Source organism: Hyla sarda, chromosome 7 (assembly GCF_029499605.1).
Source record: "Hyla sarda isolate aHylSar1 chromosome 7, aHylSar1.hap1, whole genome shotgun sequence".
Classification (NCBI taxonomy): Eukaryota; Metazoa; Chordata; class Amphibia; order Anura; family Hylidae; genus Hyla; species Hyla sarda.
The window spans coordinates 102,068,791-102,091,424 of NC_079195.1; the positions used below are offsets into that span (position 1 = coordinate 102,068,791).

At 39.9% G+C, this 22,634-nt stretch overlaps 1 protein-coding gene across 4 annotated transcripts in view; it reads left to right on the forward strand.

The window, feature by feature from the left end:
• Window positions 1-22,634, forward strand: part of LOC130282215 (solute carrier family 22 member 15-like) — a 418,635-nt gene that overhangs the window by 254,073 nt on the left and 141,928 nt on the right. For 2 of the 4 annotated variants that reach the window (XM_056530237.1, XM_056530236.1), the window contains exon 9: window positions 18,291-18,399. The exons of 1 other annotated variant lie outside the window; for it this stretch is intronic. In XM_056530237.1, the coding sequence (XP_056386212.1) occupies window positions 18,291-18,399 (109 nt within the window). Of the gene's footprint in view, window positions 1-10,304; window positions 10,436-18,290; window positions 18,400-22,634 lie in introns of those variants that run through there. One more of the 4 variants, XM_056530238.1, reaches the window with a different exon arrangement.

The window sequence follows — 22,634 nt, forward strand, 5'->3', positions numbered from 1 at the left end:
CATGAAACACCTGTGGGGTATTAAGGTTCACTTTATCCCATGTTACATTCCCTGAGGGGTCTAGTTTCCAAAATGGTATGCCATGTGTTTTTTTTTTTTGCTGTTCTGGCACCATAAGGGCTTCCTAAAGGTAACATGCCCCCCAAAAACCATTTCAGAAAAACGTACTCTCCAAAATCCCCTTGTCGCTCCTTCCCTTCTGAGCCCTCTACTGCGCCCGCCGAACACTTTACATAGACATATGAGGTATGTCCTTACTCGAGAGAAATTGGGCTACAAATACAAGTAAAAATTTTGTCCTTTTACCCCTTGTAAAAATTCAAAAATTGGGTCTACAAGAACATGTGAGTGTAAAAAATGAAGATTGTGAATTTTCTCCTTCACTTTGCTGCTATTCGTGTGAAACACCTAAAGGGTTAAAACGCTGACTGAATGTCATTTTGAATACTTTGGGGGGTGTAGTTTTTATAATGGGGTCATTTATGGGGTATTTCTAATATGAAGACCCTTCAAATCCACTTCAAACCTGAACTGGTCCCTGAAAAATACTGAGTTTGAAAATTTTGTGAAAAATCGGAAAATTGTTGCTGACCGTTGAAGCCCTCTGGTGTCTTCCAAAAGTAAAAACACGTCAATTTTATGATGCAAACATAAAGTAGACATATTGTATATGTGAACCAAAAAAAATGTATTCGTAATATCCATTTTCCTTACAAGCAGAGAGCTTCAAAGTTAGAAAAATGCAAAATTTTCAAATTTTTCATCAAATTTACGGATTTTTCACCAAGAAAGGATGCAAGTATCAACAAAAATTTACCACTATGTTAAAGTAGAATATGTCACGAAAAAACAATCTCGGAATCAGAATGATAACTAAAAGCATTCCAGAGTTATTAATGTTTAAAGTGACAGTGGTCAGATGTGCAAAAAACGCTCCGGTCCTTAAGGCCAAAATGGGCTCCGTCCTGAAGGGGTTAAGGGGTTAAACTAGCAGACATCATAGTATTGCACTGAATAACCAGCACCAGAATGCAGGAAAACTCTGGTTAAATAACTTCACCAGAGTTCTCATTCGTTCAGAGAATTAACTGTTAGAATAGCAAACTATTCTGAACAAACTAGTGTGTGAATACACACCTAAACAGAAAAATACAAAAACAAATACACGGACATTACAATAACCTTCTCATGGACTGAATTATTTATTTATTTTTAATAGCCAACATGTCATTGAGTTGATTTGCTTGTAATGATGAAACAACTTTACCACTCTTTCCTCAAAAAATATTAAATATAATTAAACTTATCTATTGATAAAATACGAAAAAGCATCCAAATTCCTATGTACACATTAACTTTGACTGTTGAAGTAATGATTTCCATCTTCCTTGGTCCTTTATCTGACCTGAATCATGAATGAGTGGGAAAATGACATTGTTTTCTTTCAGAGTCTTCTTCATATTTGTTATAAAGATGCCAGGAAAAAAAGTTCCAGCATTGTATCCTTAGCCATTGCAGATGGGTGATTCATCACTGAATATCAACTTTATTTAATTGTCCTTACTTTATGATTCTTTTCTTTAGGTGTTAGTGCTGTTTTTGTTTGGCTTTTCTGTGTGTAAATCCCATTTCATTCAGTTGTTTTCATACAGTTCTGTCACATCAGCTTTGTTTCTGCCCATTTGTTTTTGTTCTGTATTATTTTTATTTTTAAGACATACACACAGCTGACTGGGAACTACCAACATATTTGCCACATTCCTATGCTGTGTTTCCATCTTGAAGGAGTAATTATTTCTACAGTTTTATTTGACAAAATGTTCTTATTTTTTTCTTCTCCGTAGGTTTCTTAGAAAGTGCTGAGTTTTTATATTTAATTGTTCAAGTAGTGGCGTGGCAGACCATTTATCTACTAAAAACGTTGTAAAATGCACATTAAAGGGGTAATCCAGGAATAGAAAAACAGCTAAAAAATAAAAATAATGCTCCCCATCTGTCTCCTTGTGTGGTGGTTTTCTGAAGCTCAGTGAATGGAACCAAGTTGTAATACCACACACAACCTGAGGACAGATGTGGAACTCTTTTTGAAAGAAATTAGCTCTGTTTTTCTATTCCTGGATAACCCTTTTAAATAGACACTGTAGAGAAGATTTACTAATTTGGTTGAACTAAGACCTTGTCAAAAAGTATACCGAAACTTACATAAATGTGCTAAATTTCCCAAGATATCATAGACCGATTCATAAAGCAGTCCACATTGTGTAGCTAACTTCTCACCTCAATAAGGTTAACTGGCTTAAGAGATGAAGGAACAAGAGTTAGATAATAGTCAGGATAATATTGTGTGAAATGTAGCATTGTGCACCAAAATTGCAACCAAGGTTTGACACAAGCTTTTAGACCACAAGTATGTACTGTAAAGGTGGGCCAAAGTGTTTAACATGTCTAGCAAGAGGCACCAAATTTATTATACAAATTGAGACTCTGTGATAGACTATACAGTGTAAAGAAACTCCAAACCCAATTAGTAAATCTGCCCCACTGTGAATTTTACCATATTTCTATTTTAGTGGCGCTAAAGGGACATTCCGGCATTAAAAAAATCATATATTGCTAGGGTCATATAAAAATAGAAGAAAAAGCTATACTTACCTACCCCTGGTCCCCTGTGTCTCCCGTTCAGCTCCTTCTGCTCCCCTGATGCCCCTGTTATCTTTTAAGTTCCGAGACGAAAACAGCAGTTCCAAGCTCTTGTTTTGGAAGCAGAAATAAGACAGGAGCACTGGGAGACTAAAATAAGTCAAGTGGGAGTTGTGGGGGACTGAGGGTGAGTATGAGTTTTTAGACTCACGATTTTACAATATTTATCACCGATTAATTTGATGAAGCCATTATGTTCTTTACAAAGCTTTGTATATAGTGTATTGCACCTAGTTCTGACTTTATAAAGCACAGTTATCTCTCATAGCTTCCTACTGATTTTGGCCCTACTGTAAATCAGATTTATGAAAATAAAACAGGTGGAATATTTTAATCCTTCATATAGTAGAAATTGACATTTGGGAAATGTAAATAGCCCTAGTGTTCTGTGAAAAAGGTTGATGCTTCTTGCCATTAAAGGGGTACTCCTGTAGAAAAAAATTTTTTAAATCAACTGGTGCCAGAAAGTTAAACAGATTTGTAAGTGACTTCTATTAAAAAATCTTTACTTTCCAGTACTTTTTAGCAGCTGTATGCTACAGTGAAAATTCTTCTCTTTTTGAATTTCTTTTTTGTCTTGTCCACAGTGCTCTCTACTGACACCTGAAATGTTTTCCACCCGAGTACCCCTTTAAGGGCATAGGGCGTACATGTAAGTCCTGGTGTTCTGGTACAGGACCAAGGGCGTATCTGTACACTCTGAATCAAAAAAATGGAGAAGGGTCCCCTTACCTGCCTTCTGCCGCTGATCCGATGATGCAGGCTGGCTTAACCAGGCTATATCAATGGATAGCCAATCTGATTGTGTAATGCTATGCCATAGGCATAGAATTATACACTGAATGCAATCTAACGATTGCATATAAAGGTCCCCTATGGGGACTTAAAAAGTGTAAAATAGAAAATAAAAAAATGCCTCCAGAATTATATAAAACTCCCTCCTATAATTAAAAATCAAATCACTCTTATTTTCCCATTTTACCCCAAAAATTTACATATTTGGTATCACCACGTGTGTAAATGTCTAGACTATTAAAATATAATAGTTATGATCCTGCACAGTAAATGGGGTAAACATAAGAAATACCAAGTTTACCTTTTTCAGCTTTTGAAAATCTTTTTGAGGGCCATCAGTGGACTTTTTAATTTTTTTTATTTCTTGCATATATGAACTTGCTGATTTTTTTGTAGATGGTACAATGGCAGAAGTTATAGATGAAGACTGGCAGAAGTTAATGTAGTCTTATTTATTTTAATTGGTTAACCACTTAAGGATGCAGGGCATACCTGTACGCCCTGCGCCCGCTTCCGATATATAAAGCGGGGTCATGTTGTGACCCCCGCATCATAGTGGGTTGGTCCCGGCGGCTAATGAAAGCCGGTACCCTGGTCTAATAGCGCGCGGCACTTATAGACGCGGCGTTCAAAGTAGATCGCCGCATCTAAAGTAACAAAAATACACTCCCGGCAGCTCAGTCGGGCTGATCGGGACCATCGTGGTTTCACCACGATGTCCCGATCAGCAAGAGCGCGAGAGGAGGGTCCGTTACCTGCCTCAGTCACGTCTCATCGGAGATTGATTGCTCCAAGCCTGAAATCCAGGCTTGAGCAATCGACTGCCGATAACACTGATCATCTCCATATTAATGCATGTGGTGATCTGTGTATAAGATCAGTATGTGCAGTGCTATAGCCACTAGAGGACGCTATAACACTGCAAAAAAAAAGTGTGGAGAAAAAAAGATAATAAAGAGCATTTAACCCCTTCCCTAATAAAAGTAAGTATCACCCCCCTTTTCCCATTATAAAAAACAACTGTGTAAATAAAAATAAACATGTGGTATCGCCGCGTGCAGAAATGTCCGAACTATAAAAATATATTGTTAATTAAACCGAATGTTCAATGGCGTATGCACAAAAAAATTCCAAAGTCCAAAATATCATATTTTTTGTCACTTTTTCTATCATGAAAAATGAATAAAAAGCGATTAAAAAGTCAGATTAATACAAAAATGGTACCGATAAAAACAAAAGATCACGGCGCAAATAATGAGCCCTCAAACCTCCCTGTATGCAGAAAAATAAAAAAGTTCTAAGGGTCTGAAGATGACAATTTTAAACGTATACATTTTCCTGCATGTAGTTATGATTTTTTTCAGAAGTACAAAAAATCAAACCTATATAAGTAGGGTATCATTTTAACCCCTTGGAGACGGAGCCCATTATGACCCTAAGGACGGGAGCATTTTTTGCAAATCTGTCCACTGTCACTTTAAGCATTAATAACTCTGGAATGCTTTTACTTATAAATTTGATTCCGAGATTGTTTTTTCGTGACATATTCTACTTTATGTTAGTGGTAAATTTTCGGCGATACTTGCATCCTTTCTTGGTGAAAAATTCAAAAATTTCATGAAAAATTTGAAAATTTAGCATTTTTCTAACTTTGAAGCTCTCTGCTTATAAGGAATATGGATATTCCAAATAAATTATATATTGATTCACATATACAATATGTCTACTTTATGTTTGCATCATAAAATTGATGAGTTTTTACTTTTGGAAGACACCAGAGGGCTTCAAAGTTCAGCAACCATTTTCCAATTTTTCGCAAAATTTTCAAAATCGGAATTTTTCAGGGACCAGTTCAGGTTTGAAGTGGATTTGAAGGGTCTTCTGGTTAGAAATACCCCATAAATGACCCCATTATAAAAACTGCACCCCTCAAAGTATTCAAAATGACATTCAGTCAGCGTTTTAACCCTTTAGGTGTTTCACAGGAATAGCAGCAAAGTGAAGGAGAAAATTCAAAATCTTCATTTTTTACACTGGCATGTTCTTGTAGACCCAGTTTTTGAATTTTTACAAGGGGTAAAAGGAAAAAAATCCTCTTAAAATTTGTAACCCAATTTCTCTTGAGTAAGAAAATACCTCATATGTGTATGTCAAGTGTTCGGCGGGTGCACTAGAGGGCTCAGAAGCGAAGGAGCAACAATGGGATTTAGGAGAGTGTTTTTCTGAAATGGTTTTTGGGGGGCATGTCCCATTTAGGAAGCCCCTATGGTGCCAGGACAGCAAAAAACCCCACATTGCACACTATTATGGAAACGACACCCCTCAAGGAACGTAACAAGGGGTACGGTGAGCCTTAACACCCCACAGGTGTTTGACAACTTTTTGTTAAAGTCGGATGTGTAAATGAAAAAAAAATATTTTTCCACTAAAATGCTGGTTTTTCCCCAAATTTTACTTTTTTACAAAGGGTAATAGGAGAAAATGCCCCCCAAAATTTGTAACCCCATTTCTTCTGAGTATGGAAATACCCCATGTTTGGACGTCAAGTGCACTGCGAGCGAACTTCAATGCTCAGAAGAGAAGGAGCGCCATTGAGCTTTTAGAGAGATAATTTGTTTGGAATGGAAGTCGGGGGCCATGTGAATTTACAAAGCCCCCCGTGGTGCCAGAACAGTGGACCCCCCCACACGTGACCCCATTTTGGAAACTACACCCCTCACGGAATGTAATAAGGGGTATAGTGAGCATTTACACCCCACTGGCGTTTGACAGATCTTTGGAACAGTGGGCTGTGCAAACAAAAAAATTAAATTTTTCATTTTCACGTACCACTGTTCCAAAAATCTGTCAGACCCCTGTGGGGCATAAATGCTCACTGTACCCCTTATTACATTCCGTGAGGGGTGTAGTTTCCAAAATGGGGTCACGTGTGGGTACGGTATTTATTTTTTTGCATTTATGTCAGAACCGCTGTAAAATCAGCCACCCCTGTGCAAATCACCAATTTAGGCCTCAAATGTACATAGTGCGCTCTCACTCCTGAGCCTTGTTGTGCGCCCGCAGAGCATTTTACGCCCATATATGGGGTATGTCCGTACTCAGGAGAAATTGCGTTACAAATTTTGGGGGTCTTTTTTTCCTTTTACCTCTTGTGAAAATAAAAAGTAAAGGGCAACACCAGCATGTTAGTGTAAAAAATTTTTTTTTTACACTAACAGGCTGGTGTAGACCCCAACTTTTCCTTTTCATAAGGGGTAAAAGGAGAAAAAGCCCCCCAAAATTTGTAGTGCAATTTCTCCCGAGTACGGAAATACCCCATATGTGTCCCTAAACTGTTTCCTTGAAATACGACAGGGCTCCAAAGGGAGAGAGCACCATGCGCATTTGAGGACTAAATTAGGGATTGCATAGGGGTGGACATAGGGGTATTCTACGCCAGTGATTCCCAAACAGGGTGCCTCCAGCTGTTGCTAAACTCCCAGCATGCCTGGACAGTCAGTGGCTGTCCGGAAATGCTGGGAGTTGTTGTTTTGCAACAGCTGGAGGCTCCGTTTTGGAGACACTGCTGTACAATACGTTTTTCATTTTTATTGGGGGGGGGACAGTGTAAGGGGATGTTTATGTAGTGTTTTACCCTTTATTATGTGTTAGTGTAGTGTGGTGTTTTTAGAGTACATTCACACTGGCGGGTTACGGTGAGTTTCCCGCTAGGAATTTGCGCTGCGGCGAAAAATTTGCCGCAGCTCATACTTGAAGCAGGAAACTTGCTGTAAACCCGCCCGTGTGAATGTACCCTGTACGTTCACATGGGGGGGGGGGGAAACCTCCAGCTGTTTCAAAACTACAACTCCCAGCATGCACGGTCTGTCAGTACATGCTGGGAGCTGTAGTTTTGCAACAGCTGGAGGCACACTGGTTGGAAAACCTTCAGTTAGGTTCTGGTACCTAACTCAGTATTTTCCAACCAGTGAGCCTCTAGCTGTTGCAAAACTACAACTCCCAGCATGCACGGTCTGTCAGTACATGCTGGGAGTTGTAGTTTTGAAACAGCTGGAGGCACACTAGTTGGAAAATACTGAGTTGGGTTCTGTTACCTAACTCAGTATTTTCCAACCAGTGTGCCTCCAGCTGTTGCAAAACTACAATTCCCAGCATGTCTGATCACAGAAGGGCATGCTGGGAGAAGTAGTTATGAAACAGCTGGAGGTACGCAACTACAACTCCCAGCATGCCGAGACAGCTGTTTTCTGTGTGGGCATGCTGAAATTTGTAGTTTTGCAACATCTGGAGTGCTACAATTTAGAGACCACTGAACAGTGATCTCCAAACTGTGGACCTCCAGATGTTGCAAAACTACAACTCCCAGCATGCCCAGACAGCAAACAGCCTGTGTGGGCATGCTAGGAGTTGTAGTTTTGCAAGATCTAGAGGGCAGTATAGAGATCACTGTGCAGTGGTCTCTAAACTGCAGACCTCCAGCTGTTGCAAAACTACAAATTCCAGCATGCCCACACAGCAAACAGCTGTCTGGGCATGCTTGGAGTTGTAGTTTTGCAACATCTGGAGGGCTACAGTCTAGAGACCACTATAGTGGTCTCAGACTGTAGCCCTCTAGATGTTGCTAGGCAACTACTCACCGGCTTCCGTCGCATCCGGGAGCCGTCCTCTTCTGCCGCACGCCGCCGCAGATCTCCGTCGCCGCCGCCCATCCCCGTCGCTCCACTGCCTCTGGAGGGGTAAGTGGACTCCGGCGCCGCTCCTCTTCGTTTTCCCCGTTCTGCCCCGCCTATTGTTGGAGGGCAGGACGGGGAAAACGAAAGTAAACCCCTCCGCCCCAGATCTGCTATTGGTGGTCGCGTCTAGACCACCAATAGCAGAGATAGGAGGGGTGGCAACTCTGCCACCTCACTCCTATCGCTTTAGAGGGATCATGGGTGTCTTAGACACCCGCGATCCACCTTCTATTCGGGGTCACCGGGTCACCATAGACCCGTAATGACCCGGAATCGGCGCAAATCGCAAGTGTGAATTCACTTGCGATTTGCGCCGATCGCCGACATGGGGGGGGTCTAATGACCCCCCTGCGCATTTGCACGGGGTGCCTGCTGATAGATATCAGCAGTCACCCTGGCCCGGTCCCCGCCCGGCGCGCTGCGGGGGCCGAAATTCCCACAGGCGTATGGATACGCCCTTCGTCCTTAAGTACCAGGACGCAAGGGCGTATGCATACGCCCTTCGTCCCCAACAGGTTAATCATATTGACCTACAGAATAAAGATGAGGTGTCATTTTTACCGAAAAATGTACTGCATAGAAACGTTACAAAAGTTACAAAATTGCATTTTTTCTTCAGTTTTGTCGCACAATGATTTTTTTCCCATTTTGCCGTGCATCTTTTGGTAAAATGACTGATGTCATTACAAAGTAGAATTGGTGGCGCAAAAAAATAAGCCATAATATGGAATTTTTGTTGCAAAATTGAAAGTGTTATGATTTTTTAGAAGATGAGGAAAAAATTAAAATGCTAAAATGGAAGTCCTTAAGAGTTAGCTTAATGGAGTACTCCAGGGAAAACAGATTTTTTTTTAAATCAACTGGTGCCAAAAAGTTAAACAGATTTGTAAATTACTTCTATTTAAAAATCTTATTATTTCCAGAACTTATCAGTTGCTGTATACTACAGAGGAAGTTGTATAGTAGATATTGTCTGTCTGACCACAGTGCTCTCTGCTGACACCTCTGTCCGTGTCAGGAACTGTCTAGAGTAGGAGCAAATCCTCATAGCAAACCTCTCCTGCTCTGGAGAGTTTCTGACACAGACAGAGGTGTCAGCAGAGAGCACTATGGTCAGACAGTAAAGAACTTCACAACTTCCTGTGGAGCATACAGCAGCTAAAGAAATAAAATTTAAAATCTTAGTAATTTACAAACCTGTTTAACTTTTTGGCACCAGTTGATTAGAAACCCAATTTTTCTAATATCCCCTTCTTGAGGATGTTCACACTTGGTATTTGAGTAGTATTACTATCACGATATGTCACATTTTTAGCGTTATTTTATTAAATCGGCCCCACAGCCCCTGTAGTACTACACTATTTCATGATGGTAGTAGTAGTAAAAGCGCCCCTGCAAGAGTCACCACATCCGCCCGCAGACTCCCTAAGCTGTGGGGGTAATACTACTCCCATCATGGAATAGAGTCTGTTCCATGATGGTAGTACCACATCACTGAGGAACGGCTTCTGCACATCCCCCGGCTGCAGGAGTTCCATGTGATTGTGGAGAAAAATTAATAAAAAAAAAAAAAGGATAGAACCCCGCAAAGAACTGTGGTTGACCGTTGTTTTGTGCACAGGAAAAAAGGCAAAAAAAAGTACAAATACAAAAGCTTACACAACCGGATAACTATAGTTGTGTAAGTTTTTGTATGGCAAGTCAATAAATATGTTTTGCTATACGGTTGTTTACGATTTTTAAATAGAAAACCGTATATGGCAACCGTATAGCAAAACATGATGTTAATGCGTCCTAAGAGGTATATGACAGGAGTATTTCCCAATGTATACTTCTGACCGATGTCACTGTAAAGTCTAGGCCGGAACAACTAGGCAATAGGTGGGGACTTAAATGAAGTTGGCTACTCATTACAGGGCCATACATACTGTACGTTTTTATCGGGGTATTACCATGCTAATTTATGTATTTTAGCTTGTAGGGCACATTAAATGTTTTTGCAAATACATTCATTTATCAAACTTGCCTCATTCTCCTGATATTTTCTCTTGCTTTCCTTCTCTTTTCATAATCTAGACAACAATCTGTCAACACGCAGAGGACAGAAGCAGAAATATCAGGAAAAGAAGAAAAGTTTGCAAAATAAATGTATTTGCAAAGAACATTAAACTTGAAGTGCCATACATACACTTTTAACTAAGTTAATAAAGATGGGAATACCCCTTTTAACTAAGCAGTACAAGTTTTAGGTCTTCTTACTGTTAATGGGATGTATTACATTTCTTCCACTACCGCTGTGTTGCTGCAATTGCTGTGACCTGTCCCTGCTATCCTTCTCCAAATCAGCCATGTGGTCTAAAGGTCTTTCCACTCTCTTCAGTCATGGGACTGGAATCACTTCACTTTGGCCAGCAGCACAATAAGGACGGGATAGCTGAAACACTCTCAGATTCTAAATGAGTGAGGCTGTAGTATAGTACTTTCATAGTATAAATGAGAAGGGTCATAGCAAAATTCTTACAGCCTGTGCAATGTTACATAACAACTTACCCAGGGTTAATCCAACAATGCACTGACACTACAGGTAAATAGGGGTTAAAGGGGAATTCCAGGAATTATTATATTTTTTTTTATATATTAACTGACTCCAGAAAGTTAAACAGATTTGTAAATGATTTCTATTAAAAAATCTTCCAGAAGTTATCAGCTGCATAAGTTGAGTTATTTTCTATCTTACAGCAGTGCTTTCTGCTGACACCTCTGCTTGTCTCAGGAACTGTCCTAAGCATTAGAGATTTGCAATGGGGATTTGCTCCTACTCAATTGAGACAAGCAGAGGTGTTAGCAAAGAGCACTGTTGTCAGACAGAAAAAAAAACTCAACTTCAGCAGCTGATAACTGCTGGAAGGAATAAAATTGTTTAGTAGAAGTAATTTACAAATCTGTTTAACTTTCTGGAGCCAGTGTATATATATATATAAAAAAGTTTTTTCCTGTACTTATTAGCTGCTGAATACTACAGCGGAAATTCTTTTCTTTTTGAAACACAGAGCTGTCTGCTGACATCATGAGCACAGTTCTCTCTGCTGGCATCTCTGTCCATTTTAGGAACTGCCCAGAACAGCATATGTTTGCTATGGGGATTTCCTTTTATTCTGGCAGTTCCTAAAATGGACAGAGATGTCAGCAGAGAGCACTGTGCTCATGATGTCAGCAGACAGCTTTGTGTTTCAAACGGAAAATAATTTCCACTGTAGTATTCAGCAGCTAATAAGTACAGGAAGGATTAAGATTTTTTAATAGAAGTAATTTACAAATCTGTTTAACTTTCTGGCACCAGTTGATTTAAAAAAAAAAAAAAAAAAAGTTTTTCACCGGAGTACCCCTTTAACCCCTTAACCCCTTAAGGACGCAGGACGTAAATGTACGTCCTGGTGAGGTGGTACTTAACGCACCAGGACGTACATTTACGTCCTAAGCATAACCGCGGGCATCGGAGCGATGCCCGTGTCATGCGCGGCTGATCCCGGCTGCTGATCGCAGCCAGGGACCCGCCGGCAATGGCCGACGCCCGCGATCTCGCGGGCGTCCGCCATTAACCCCTCAGGTGCCTGGATCAATACAGATCCCGGCATCTGCGGGAGTTCGCGATTTAAATGAACGATCGGATCGCCCGCAGCGCTGCTGCGGGGATCCGATCATTCATAACGCCGCACGGAGGTCCCCTCTCCTTCCTCCGTGCGGCTCCCGGAGTCTCCTGCTCTGGTCTGTGATCGAGCAGACCAGAGCAGGAGATGACCGATAATACTGATCTGTTCTATGTCCTATACATAGAACAGATCAGTATTAGCAATCATGGTATTGCTATGAATAGTCCCCTATGGGGACTATTCAAGTGTAAAAAAAAATGAAAAAAAATGTAAAAGTAAAAGTAAAAAAAAAGTGAAAAATCCCCTCCCCCAATAAAAAAGTAAAACGTCCGTTTTTTCCTATTTTACCCCCAAAAAGCGTAAAAAACATTTTTTATAGACATATTTGGTATCGCCGCGTGCGTAAATGTCCGAACTATTAAAATAAAATGTTAATGATCCCGTACGGTGAACGGCGTGAACGAAAAAAAATAAAAAAAGTCAAAAATTCCTACTTTTTTAATACATTTTATTTTAAAAAAAATTATAAAAAGTGTATTAAAAGTTTTTTATATGCAAATGTGGTATCAAAAAAAAGTACAGATCATGGCGCAAAAAATGAGCCCCCATACCGCCACTTATACGGAAAAATAAAAAAGTTAGAGGTCATCAAAATAAAGGGATTATAAACGTACTAATTTGTTTAAAAAGTTTGTGATTTTTTTTAAGCGCAACAATAATATAAAAGTATATAATAATGGGTATCATTTTAATCGTATTGACCCTAAGAATAAAGAACACACGTCATTTTTACCATAAATTGTACGGCGTGAAAACAAAACCTTCCAAAATTAGCAAAATTGCGTTTTTCGTTTTAATTTCCCCACAAAAATAGTGTTTTTTGGTTGCGCCATACATTTTATGATATAATGAGTGATGTCATTACAAAGGACAACTGGTCACGCAAAAAATAAGCCCTCATACTAGTCTGTGGATGAAAATATAAAAGAGTTATGATTTTTAGAAGGCGAGGAGGAAAAAATGAAAACGTAAAAATTAAATTGTCTGAGTCCTTAAGGCCAAAATGGGCACATCTGACCACTGTCACTTTAAACATTAATAACTCTGGAATGCTTTTAGTTATCATTCTGATTCCGAGATTGTTTTTTCGTGACATATTCTACTTTAACTTAGTGGTAAAAATTTTTGGTAACTTGCATCCTTTCTTGGTGAAAAATCCCCAAATTTGATGAAAAATTTGAAAATTTAGCATTTTTCTAACTTTGAAGCTCTCTGCTTGTAATGAAAATGGATATTCCAAATATTATTTTATTTTATTCACATATACAATATGTCTACTTTATATTTGCATCATAAAATTGACGAGTTTTTACTTTTGGAAGACATCAGAGGGCTTTAAAGTTCAGCATCAATTTTCCAATTTTTCACAAAATTTCCAAAATCGAAATTTTTCAGGGGCCAGTTCAGGTTGGAAGTGGATTTGAAGGGTCTTCATCTTAGAAATACCCCACAAATGACCCCATTATAAAAACTGCACCCCCCAAAATATTCAAAATGACATTCAGTCAGCATTTTAACCCTTTAGGTGTTTCACAGGAATAGCAGCAAAGTGAAGGAGAAAATTCACAATTTCCATTTTTTACACTCTCATGTTCTTGTAGACCCAATTTTTGAATTTTTACAAGGGGTAAAAGGAGAAAATGTATACTTCTATTTGTAGCCCAATTTCTCTCGACTAAGCACATACCTCATATGTCTATGTAAAGTGTTCGGCGGGCGCAGTAGAGGGCTCAGAAGGGAAGGAGCGACAAGGGGATTTTGGAGCGTACGTTTTTCTGAAATGGTTTTTGGGGGGCATGTTGCATTTAGGAAGCCCCTATGGTGCCAGAAAAGGAAAAAAAAAACACATGGCATACCATTTTGGAAATTAGACCCCTTGAGGAACGTAACAAGGAATAAAGTGAGCCTTAATACCCCACAGGTGTTTCACGACTTTTGTATATGTAAAAAAAAATTAAAAAAATTTCAATAAAATGTGTGCTTCCCCCCAAATTTCACATTTTTGCAAGGGTTAATAGCAGAAAATAGCCCCCAAAATTTGTAACCCCATCTCTCCTGAGTATGGAGGTACCCCATAAGTTGACCTGAAGCGCACTACGGGCGAACTACAATGCTCAGAAGAGAAGGAGTCATATTTGGCTTTTTGAGAGCAAATTTTGCTCGGGGGCATGTCGCATTTAGGAAGCCCCTATGGTGCCAGGACAGCAAAAAATACCCACATGCCATACCATTTTGGAAACTAGACCCCTTGAGGAATGTAACAAGGAATAAAGTGAGCCTTAATACCCCACAGGGGTTTCACGACTTTTGCATACGTAAAAAAAAAAAAAAAATTCACAAAAATGTGTGTTTCCCCCCCAAATTTCACATTTTTGCAAGGGTTAATAGCAGAAAATACCCCCCAAAATTTGTAACCCCATCTCTTCCGAGTATGGAGGTACCCCATAAGTTGACCTGAAGCGCACTACGGGCAAACTACAATGCTAGAAGAGTCATATTTGGCTTTTTGAGAGCAAATTTTGCTCGGGGGGCTTGTCGCATTTAGGAAGCCCCTATGGTGCCAGAACAGCAAAATAACCCCCACATGGCATACCATTTTGGAGACTAGACCCCTTGAGGAACGTAACAAGGGGTACAGTGAGCATTTGCCCCCCACTGGTGTCTGTCAGATCTTTGGAACAGTGGGCTGTACAAAATTTTTAATTTGCGCAGCCCACTGTTCCAAAGATCTGTCAGACACCAGTGGGGTGTAAATTCTCACTGCACCCCTCATTACATTCCGTGAGGGGTGTAGTTTCTGAAATGGGGTCACATGTGGGGTTTTGTTTTTTTTGCGTTTGTCAAAACCGCTGTAACAATCAGCCACCCCTGTGCAAATCACCTTAAATGTACATGGTGCACTCTCCCTTCTGAGCCTTGTTGTGCGCCCCCAGAGCACTTTGCGCCCACATATGGGATATCTCCGTAGTCGGGAGAAGTTGCATTACAAATTTTGGGGGGACTTTTTTCCCTTTTACCTCTTGTCAAAATGAAAAGTATAGGGCAACACCAGCATGTTAGTGTAAAAAATTTATTTTTTTACACTAACATGCTGGTGTAGACCCCAATTTCACCTTTTCATAAGGGGTGAAAGGAGAAAAAGCCCCCCAAAATTTGTAAGGCAATTTCTCCCGAGTACGGCGATACCCCATGCGAAATTACCGGGCGGTCGGGTCCCAGAGACCCGATCAGCCCGGTATCGCCGCAGATCGCAAGGGCGATTTCCCTTGCGATTTGCGGCGATCGCCGACATGGGGGGGCATACATGGCCCCCTTCGGCGTTTGCCCTGGATCCCTGCTTAAGGATTTCAGCAGGGATCCGCTTCCGATCTCCGCCGGGTGAGCGGCGGAGACCAGGAAAAGACATAACGTATGCATACGTCATGGGTCCTTAAGAGGTTAAGTAATAATGAGTAATGTGCAGCAAAGGTAATAGCAGAAAATGTCTACTACAAATGCTGCAGCCCTGAACGATTCTATAAGCTTTCTAAGTTTATATGTTAAAAGCACACTGCAACCTCAGTGTGTATTTGTACCTATAATGCCAGGCTTGGAATACAGCTAGCTATGGCTTCAACAATTATATATTTTATTTATTTAATTAACCTATTTAAGATTTCACTTATTATATTCTCTGTAATTGTAAACATTAGTTATATTTATAACTTAGAATGTGTGCACATTTTTGTTATAATTTTTGTTTAGCAATTTGATGCACTATCGTCATTATTTATTTATTTTTTAATATTCCGCTCTGGGAGGGACACTAAGTTGTTACATTATTGTATGCAGCTGCCATCTTACACCTGAGTAATAACAAAAAGTGATGGAATCTGGCAAATGTTTGGTGGCTTGGGAAAACATGTGTCATGGTGCTAAAAGCTGCTAACTACTACAATGTAGAAACACTATTGTGAAATTATAACCAATAATGGGATTATAGAGAGCGCAAAGAATTGTGCTGGTGAGGAAAACTGTGTGACAACTAAATGATTGGGGTTCCTATGATACCAGAGGCTCCGTTTACATCATTCTTTGAGGGTACATCACTCATATACATTAGGTTACTGGCAAAAAGGTTTGCTGACATATACCACGATGTTCCCATGGCCCGCCAGTTGATTTTAATAAACCAAACTAGTGACTGTGTTTGATCTGTTCCCTGAACATATACAGTATTTATATTAATACATTTGTATTAATGTGCATAAAGAAGCCAAGGAAAGACTGAAAAATCTCCAAAAGGCATCAAATTACAGATTAGACATCCTTATAATATGTCAACAAAAGTTATATTTTATTTCCATCATTTACACTTTCAAAATAACAGAAAACAAAAAAATGGCGTCTGCAAAAGTTTGTGCACCCTGCAGAATTTATAGCATGCACTGCCCCCTTTGCAAAGCTGAGACCTGCCAGTGTCATGGATTGTTCTCAATCATCATCTGGGAAGACCAGGTGATGTCAATCTCAAAGGTTTTAAATGCCCAGACTCATCTGACCTTGCCCCAACAATCAGCACCATGGCTTCTTCTAAGCAGTTGTCTAGAAATCTGAAAATAGTTGAAAGCTGGAGAAGGCTATAAGAAGATAGCAAAATGTTTTCAGATGTCAATATCCTCTGTTCGGAATGTAATTAAGAAATGGCAGTCATCAGGAACAGAGTAAGTTAAAGCAAGATCTGGAAGATCAAGAAAAATAGACAGAACAACTCTCAGGATTGTGAGAAAAACAATTCAAAACCCATGTTTGACTGCACAATCCCTCCAGAAAGATCTGGCAGACACTGGAGTTGTGGTACACTATTCCACTGTAAAGGGATACTTGTACAAATATGGTCTTCATGGAAGAGTTATCAGAAGAAAACCTCTTCTACGTCCTCACCACAAAAATCAGCATTTGAACTTTGCAAATAAACATATAGACAAACCTGATGCATTTTGGAAACAAGTTCTGTGGACCGATGAGGTTAAAATGTAACTTCTTGGCCGGAATGAGCAAAGGTACGTTTGGAGAAGAAGGGGAACAGAATTGAATGAAAATAACCTCTTTCCAACTGTTAAGCATGGGGGTGGATCAATCATGCTTTGGGGTTGTATTTCAGCCAGTAGCACAGGGAACATCTCAAGAGTAGAAGGAAAAATTGATTCAATAAACTTTCAGCAAATTTTAGATGCTAACTTGATGCCATCTGTGAAAAAGCTGAAGTTAAAGAGAGGATGGCTTCTACAAATGGATAATGATCCTAAACACACCTCGAAATCCACGGGGGATAACATCAAGAGGCGTAAAGTGAAGGGTTTTCCATGGCCTTCACAATCTCCTGACCTCAACATAATTGAAAATCTATGGATAGACCTTAAAAGAGCAGTGCATGACAGACAGCCCAGAAATCTCAAAGAACTGGAAGACTTTTGTAAGGAAGAATGGGCAAAGATACCTCAAACAAGAATTGAAAGACTCTTGGCTGGCTACAAAAAGCATTTACAAGCTGTGATACCTATCAAAGGGAGTAAGTAGTACAAGATATCAACTCTGCAGGGTGCCCAAACTTTTGCAGACGCCATTTATTTGTTTTCTGTTGTTTTGAAAGTGTAAATGATGGAAATGAAATCTAACTTTTGTTGACTTATTATAAGAATGTCTAATCTGTAATTTGATGCCTTTTGGAGAGTTTTTACCATCTTTCCTTGGCTTCTTTATGCACATTAATACACATTTTTACCTGGGGTGCCCAAACTTTTGATCCCCACTGTAGTTATACAGACTGTTTTGCATTTCATAAAAAAAGTATTCATTTGGAAAACAGACTAAACATAGTCACTAGTAGGTTATTTTTGTTATATTAAAATCAATGGGTGTGAGGTAGGTACACATCAGTATGTGTCAACATACCGTTTTTCAGGTATCCCAGTGCATACCAACATACCCTGAAAATGAGATTGTGGAATTGGCAAACACTATTTGGAAGTTTTCAATGCCATTTTTTGGGCTTGCACTTCCTCCATTTTGCCAGTTTCAGTTTTCATATTGTTGTGCAAACTTTGGTATGATCGTTTGCCTCCCAGTTAGTCGAGTTGCACAAAACTCTTTCCACTGTTTAAATATATAAAGTAAATCTGTCTAAAAGTCAGCACTAGAAACATGCTTAACCGTATGTGTCTGAAAAGTCAAAGACTGAAATTAATAGTTTGAAATGCTCCAGAAAACGGTCCCAAAAATCTTAGAAAAGTCCCCTTATCTTGTGTGGATATTTGAATAGTTTAATTTAAAGCAGTACAGGTAATGCTATTATTATTTTTTTTTCTTATAGGTTTGTATTTGAGTCCATCAGCCTTTGCCTTATTGGGGAAGCTGTCCGTCAGCGCTGCGTTCAATGTCGTTTACATTTATACCTCTGAACTTTATCCTACAGTTGTAAGGTAAATTGTGTTTGTAGATAAAATTTATTACCATACATTTTCTGCAGAGGGAGATGCTTAGCATTATTTTCTATTATATGTGCACTTTTGACCATTGTTTATTCTTTTAAAGAAAAAGTCTCTTTCTCACGCGTAGTTTTATATTTCCATATGATTATGATTATTGTATTGCAGCCGTGCAGCAAGGTTTTGGTATATAGTCTAGGTATGTTTTTTCCCCCTCAGAAATACTTAAACACAGCTGCCTAAAGACATTAATATTTATCGAGATTATATATATATATATATATATATATATATATATATATATATGCATGCTGTATTAATACACAATGTGGCTCAGCACCAAGTGTAAGATCAAGCTTATAAAATGTTTTTGGAGCACATTTTGACGCATAGTACACATGAAAATCTGTGACCAAAATGCTTATAATGTGTGTTCCAATATTTTGAATGAGAGTTTGTGCTGTGGTTTACACTGTGAACTGCATCATATTTGTTTGACACCTACACTGCTCAAAGAAATAAAGGGAACCCTTAAGGGGGTACTCCGGTGGAAAACGTTTTTTTTTTTTTTTTTAATGAACTGGTGCCAGAAAGTTAAACGGATTTGTAAATTAAAGCTGTATGTATATACACAATATGGCGCTATGGAGGGGGAAGATACAGAATGCCCCGTAGCAGCTGTTTTTACAAGCCAATAGACAAATGGTTCCCTACTACACCATTCAATAAAGAGAAGTGCTATATCCAAATAGTGTAATTGGCAAAAAGCGCTATAGGGGACGTATACTGCAATGTTATGTAGAAAAACACTAAAGATAATGATGATGACGTTTCTATACTAAAGCCAATGTGGTTATGTAAAAATTGTTACTAGTGTGCCGACCAATGACAGTGATTCCTAGCAGTGATGTGTATAGATCACAGTCATATGCTCTGTATAGCCAACGTGCTGACAGATAATGATGATGATTGCACCGGTGGTATAGATAAACTGAGTTATAGCCACGTGCATAGATAGAAACTTAGTTGCAGATGGTATCGATTACCTGTGAGAAGGTAGCTCTTATCCAGTGCCTTGGAGAGCGATGTCCGTGATTCAGATGAAGTGCTTGGAAGTCCGTGCGAGCGGTGGGGAGAAGACGCCCCGGCCGGTGGCGTCTCAAACTGCATGCTGCTGTATTGGAAATAGCTGAGTCCCGTTAACTGGGCGTGACGTCACAACGGTAAGTTAGTGGGGCCAAACATCCAACGGCGTTTCGGAGAATAGACGTTCTCATTCCTCAGGGATAGCGTGGCCTCTTAGGACCCAGCTTTAAATCCAATTGCGATGGCAGGTAATCCGCAACTTCCAATAGTTTGCAAATGTTCTTTAGAATATACGGAGCAGAATGTAACTTTATGCATATGCAGAGAACTAATAGTATATTTACAAGGAGGTCATTCACATATATATCATCATGTCACTTATTCTGCCAGGAATGCAAAAAGTTATAAATGTATAAAATGTATAAAAGTATAAATGTACCATCCTGGATCCTGGATTGTCAGGAATAAGGGAGCATACAAAAATGGTACATTTATACATAAAATCAACACACATATCCATTGCAAATCCAAGGGGGTTATTTATGGTATAGATTGCCCCTGTAATAAAACTTATATTGAACGTACTAAGAGACTGTTATCAACAAGAATAGGAGAGCACATCTATAATATAGAGAGAAAGTACCTTGGTCACCCCTTATCCAAACATTACACAGAAAAACATGGAGCCTCCTTCCGCGGATCCAAATTTTATGGCATTGAATTTGTACCCCCATATTGGAGAGGGGGGGGGGATTATATTGCACAGTTGTCCAAAGCTGAATGCAGATGGATTTTTGATTTAAACACATTTGCACCTTTTGGTTTAAACATGGATTTTGAACTTTTTGTATTCCTGGCAGAATAAGTGACATGATGATATATATGTGAATGACCTCCTTGTAAATATACTATTAGTTCTCTTCACATGCATAAAGTTACATTCTGCTCCGTATATTCTAAAGACCATTTGCGAACTATTGGAAGTTGCGGATTACCTGCCATCGCAATTGGATTTAAAGCTGGGTCCTAAGAGGCCGCGCTATCCCTGAGGAAGGAGAACGTCTATTCTCCGAAACGCTGTTGGATGTTTGGCCCCACTAACTTACCGTTGTGATGTCACGCCCAGTTAACTGGACTCAGCTACTTCCAATACAGCAGCATGCAGTTTGAGACGCCACCGGCCGGGGCGTCTTCTCCCCGCCGCTTGCACAGACTTCCAAGCACTTCATCTGAATCACGGACATCGCTCTCCAAGGCACTGGATAAGAGCTACCTTCTCACAGGTAATCGATACCCTCTGCAACTAAGTTTCTATCTATGCACGTGGCTATAACTCAGTTTATCTATACCACCGGTGCAATCATCATCATTATCTGACAGCACGTTGGCTATACAGAGCATATGACTGTGATCTATACACATCACTGCTAGGAATCACTGTCATTGGTCGGCACACTAGTAACAATTTTTACATAACCACATTGGCTTTAGTATAGAAACGTCATCATCATTATCTTTAGTGTTTTTCTACATAACATTGCATTATAAGTCCCATATAGCGCTTTTTGCCAATTTCACTATTTGGATATAGATTTGTAAATTACTTCTATTAAAAAATCTTAATTCTTTCAGTACTTTTTAGCAGCTGTTTGCTACAGAGGAAGATGTTTATTTTTTTCAATTTCTTTTTTGTGTTGTCCACAGTGCTCTCTGCTGACACCTGATGCTAGTATCAGGAACTGTCCAGAGCAGGAGAAAATCCCCATAGCAAACCTATGCTACTCTGGACAGTTCCGGACACGGACAGAGGTGTCAGCAGAGTGCACTGTGGACAACACAAAAAAGAAATTCAAAAAGTTAAGAACTTCCTGTGGAGCATACAGCTGCTAAAAAGTACTAACAGGATTAATATTTTTTAATAGAAGTAATTTACAAATCTGTTTAACTTTCTGGCACCAGTTCATTTAAAAGTAAATCACACTTCTGTGAAATCACACTGTCCACTCAGGAAGCAAAACTGATTGACAATCAATCCCCCAATAATGGAGTGGTTCTGCAGGTGGTGACCACAGACCACTTCTCAGTTCCTATGGTTTCCTGGCTGATATTTTGGTCACTTTTAAATGCTGGCGGTGCTTTCACTCTAGTGGTATTATGAGACGGAGTCTACAACCCACACAAGTGGCTCAGGTAGTGCAGCTCATCCAGGATGGCACATCAATGTGAGCTGTGGCAAGAAGGTTTGCTGTGTCTGTCAGCGTAGTGTCCAGAGCAAGGAGGCGCTACCAGGAGACAGGCCAGTACATCAGGAGACACAGAGGAGGCCGTAGGAGGGGAACAACTCAGCAGCAGTCTCTGTCTTTGTGCAAGGAGGAGCAGAAGGAGCACTGCCAGAGCCTTGCAAAATGACCCCCAGCAGGCCACAAATGTGCATTTGTCCACTCAAACGGTCAGAAACAGACTTCATGAGGGTGGTATGAGGGCCTGACGTTCGCAGGTGGGGGTTGTGCTTACAGCACAACATCGTGCAGGACATTTGGCATTTGCCAGAAAACACAAAGATTGGCAAATTCGCCACTGGCGCCTTGTGCTCTTCACAGATGAAAGCAGGTACACAGTGAGCAGATTTGACAGAGTCTGGAGATGCCGTGGAGAACGTTCTGCTGCCTGTAACATCCTCCAGCATGACCGGTTTGGCGGTTGGTCAGTAATGGTGCGGGGTGGCATTTCTTTGGGGAGCCGCACAGCCCTCCATGTGCTTTCCAGATGTAGCCTGACTGCCATTAGGTACCAAGATGATCATTTTTGTGTGATTTTGTTGTCAGCACATTCAAATATGTAAAAAGACAAAAGTATTTCATACAATTAGTTCATTCATTCAGATCTAGGATGTGTTATATTAGCGTTCCCTTTATTTTATTTTTAACAGTGTATTTTAAATGCCATGTAGGCTGTCCTGAATAGATGGGTTTCCAGGTTGCTCTTGATGGTGGGGGAGAGTCAGATGTGTCGGGATAGTGAGTTCCAGTGTATGGGGAAAGCATGGGAGAAATCTTGATAGTTGTGTGAGATACAGGCAAGGAAAGAGCACAGGTGGAGGTCTTAAGAGGATTAAATATTACGTAAGGGGAAGTATCGGGAGA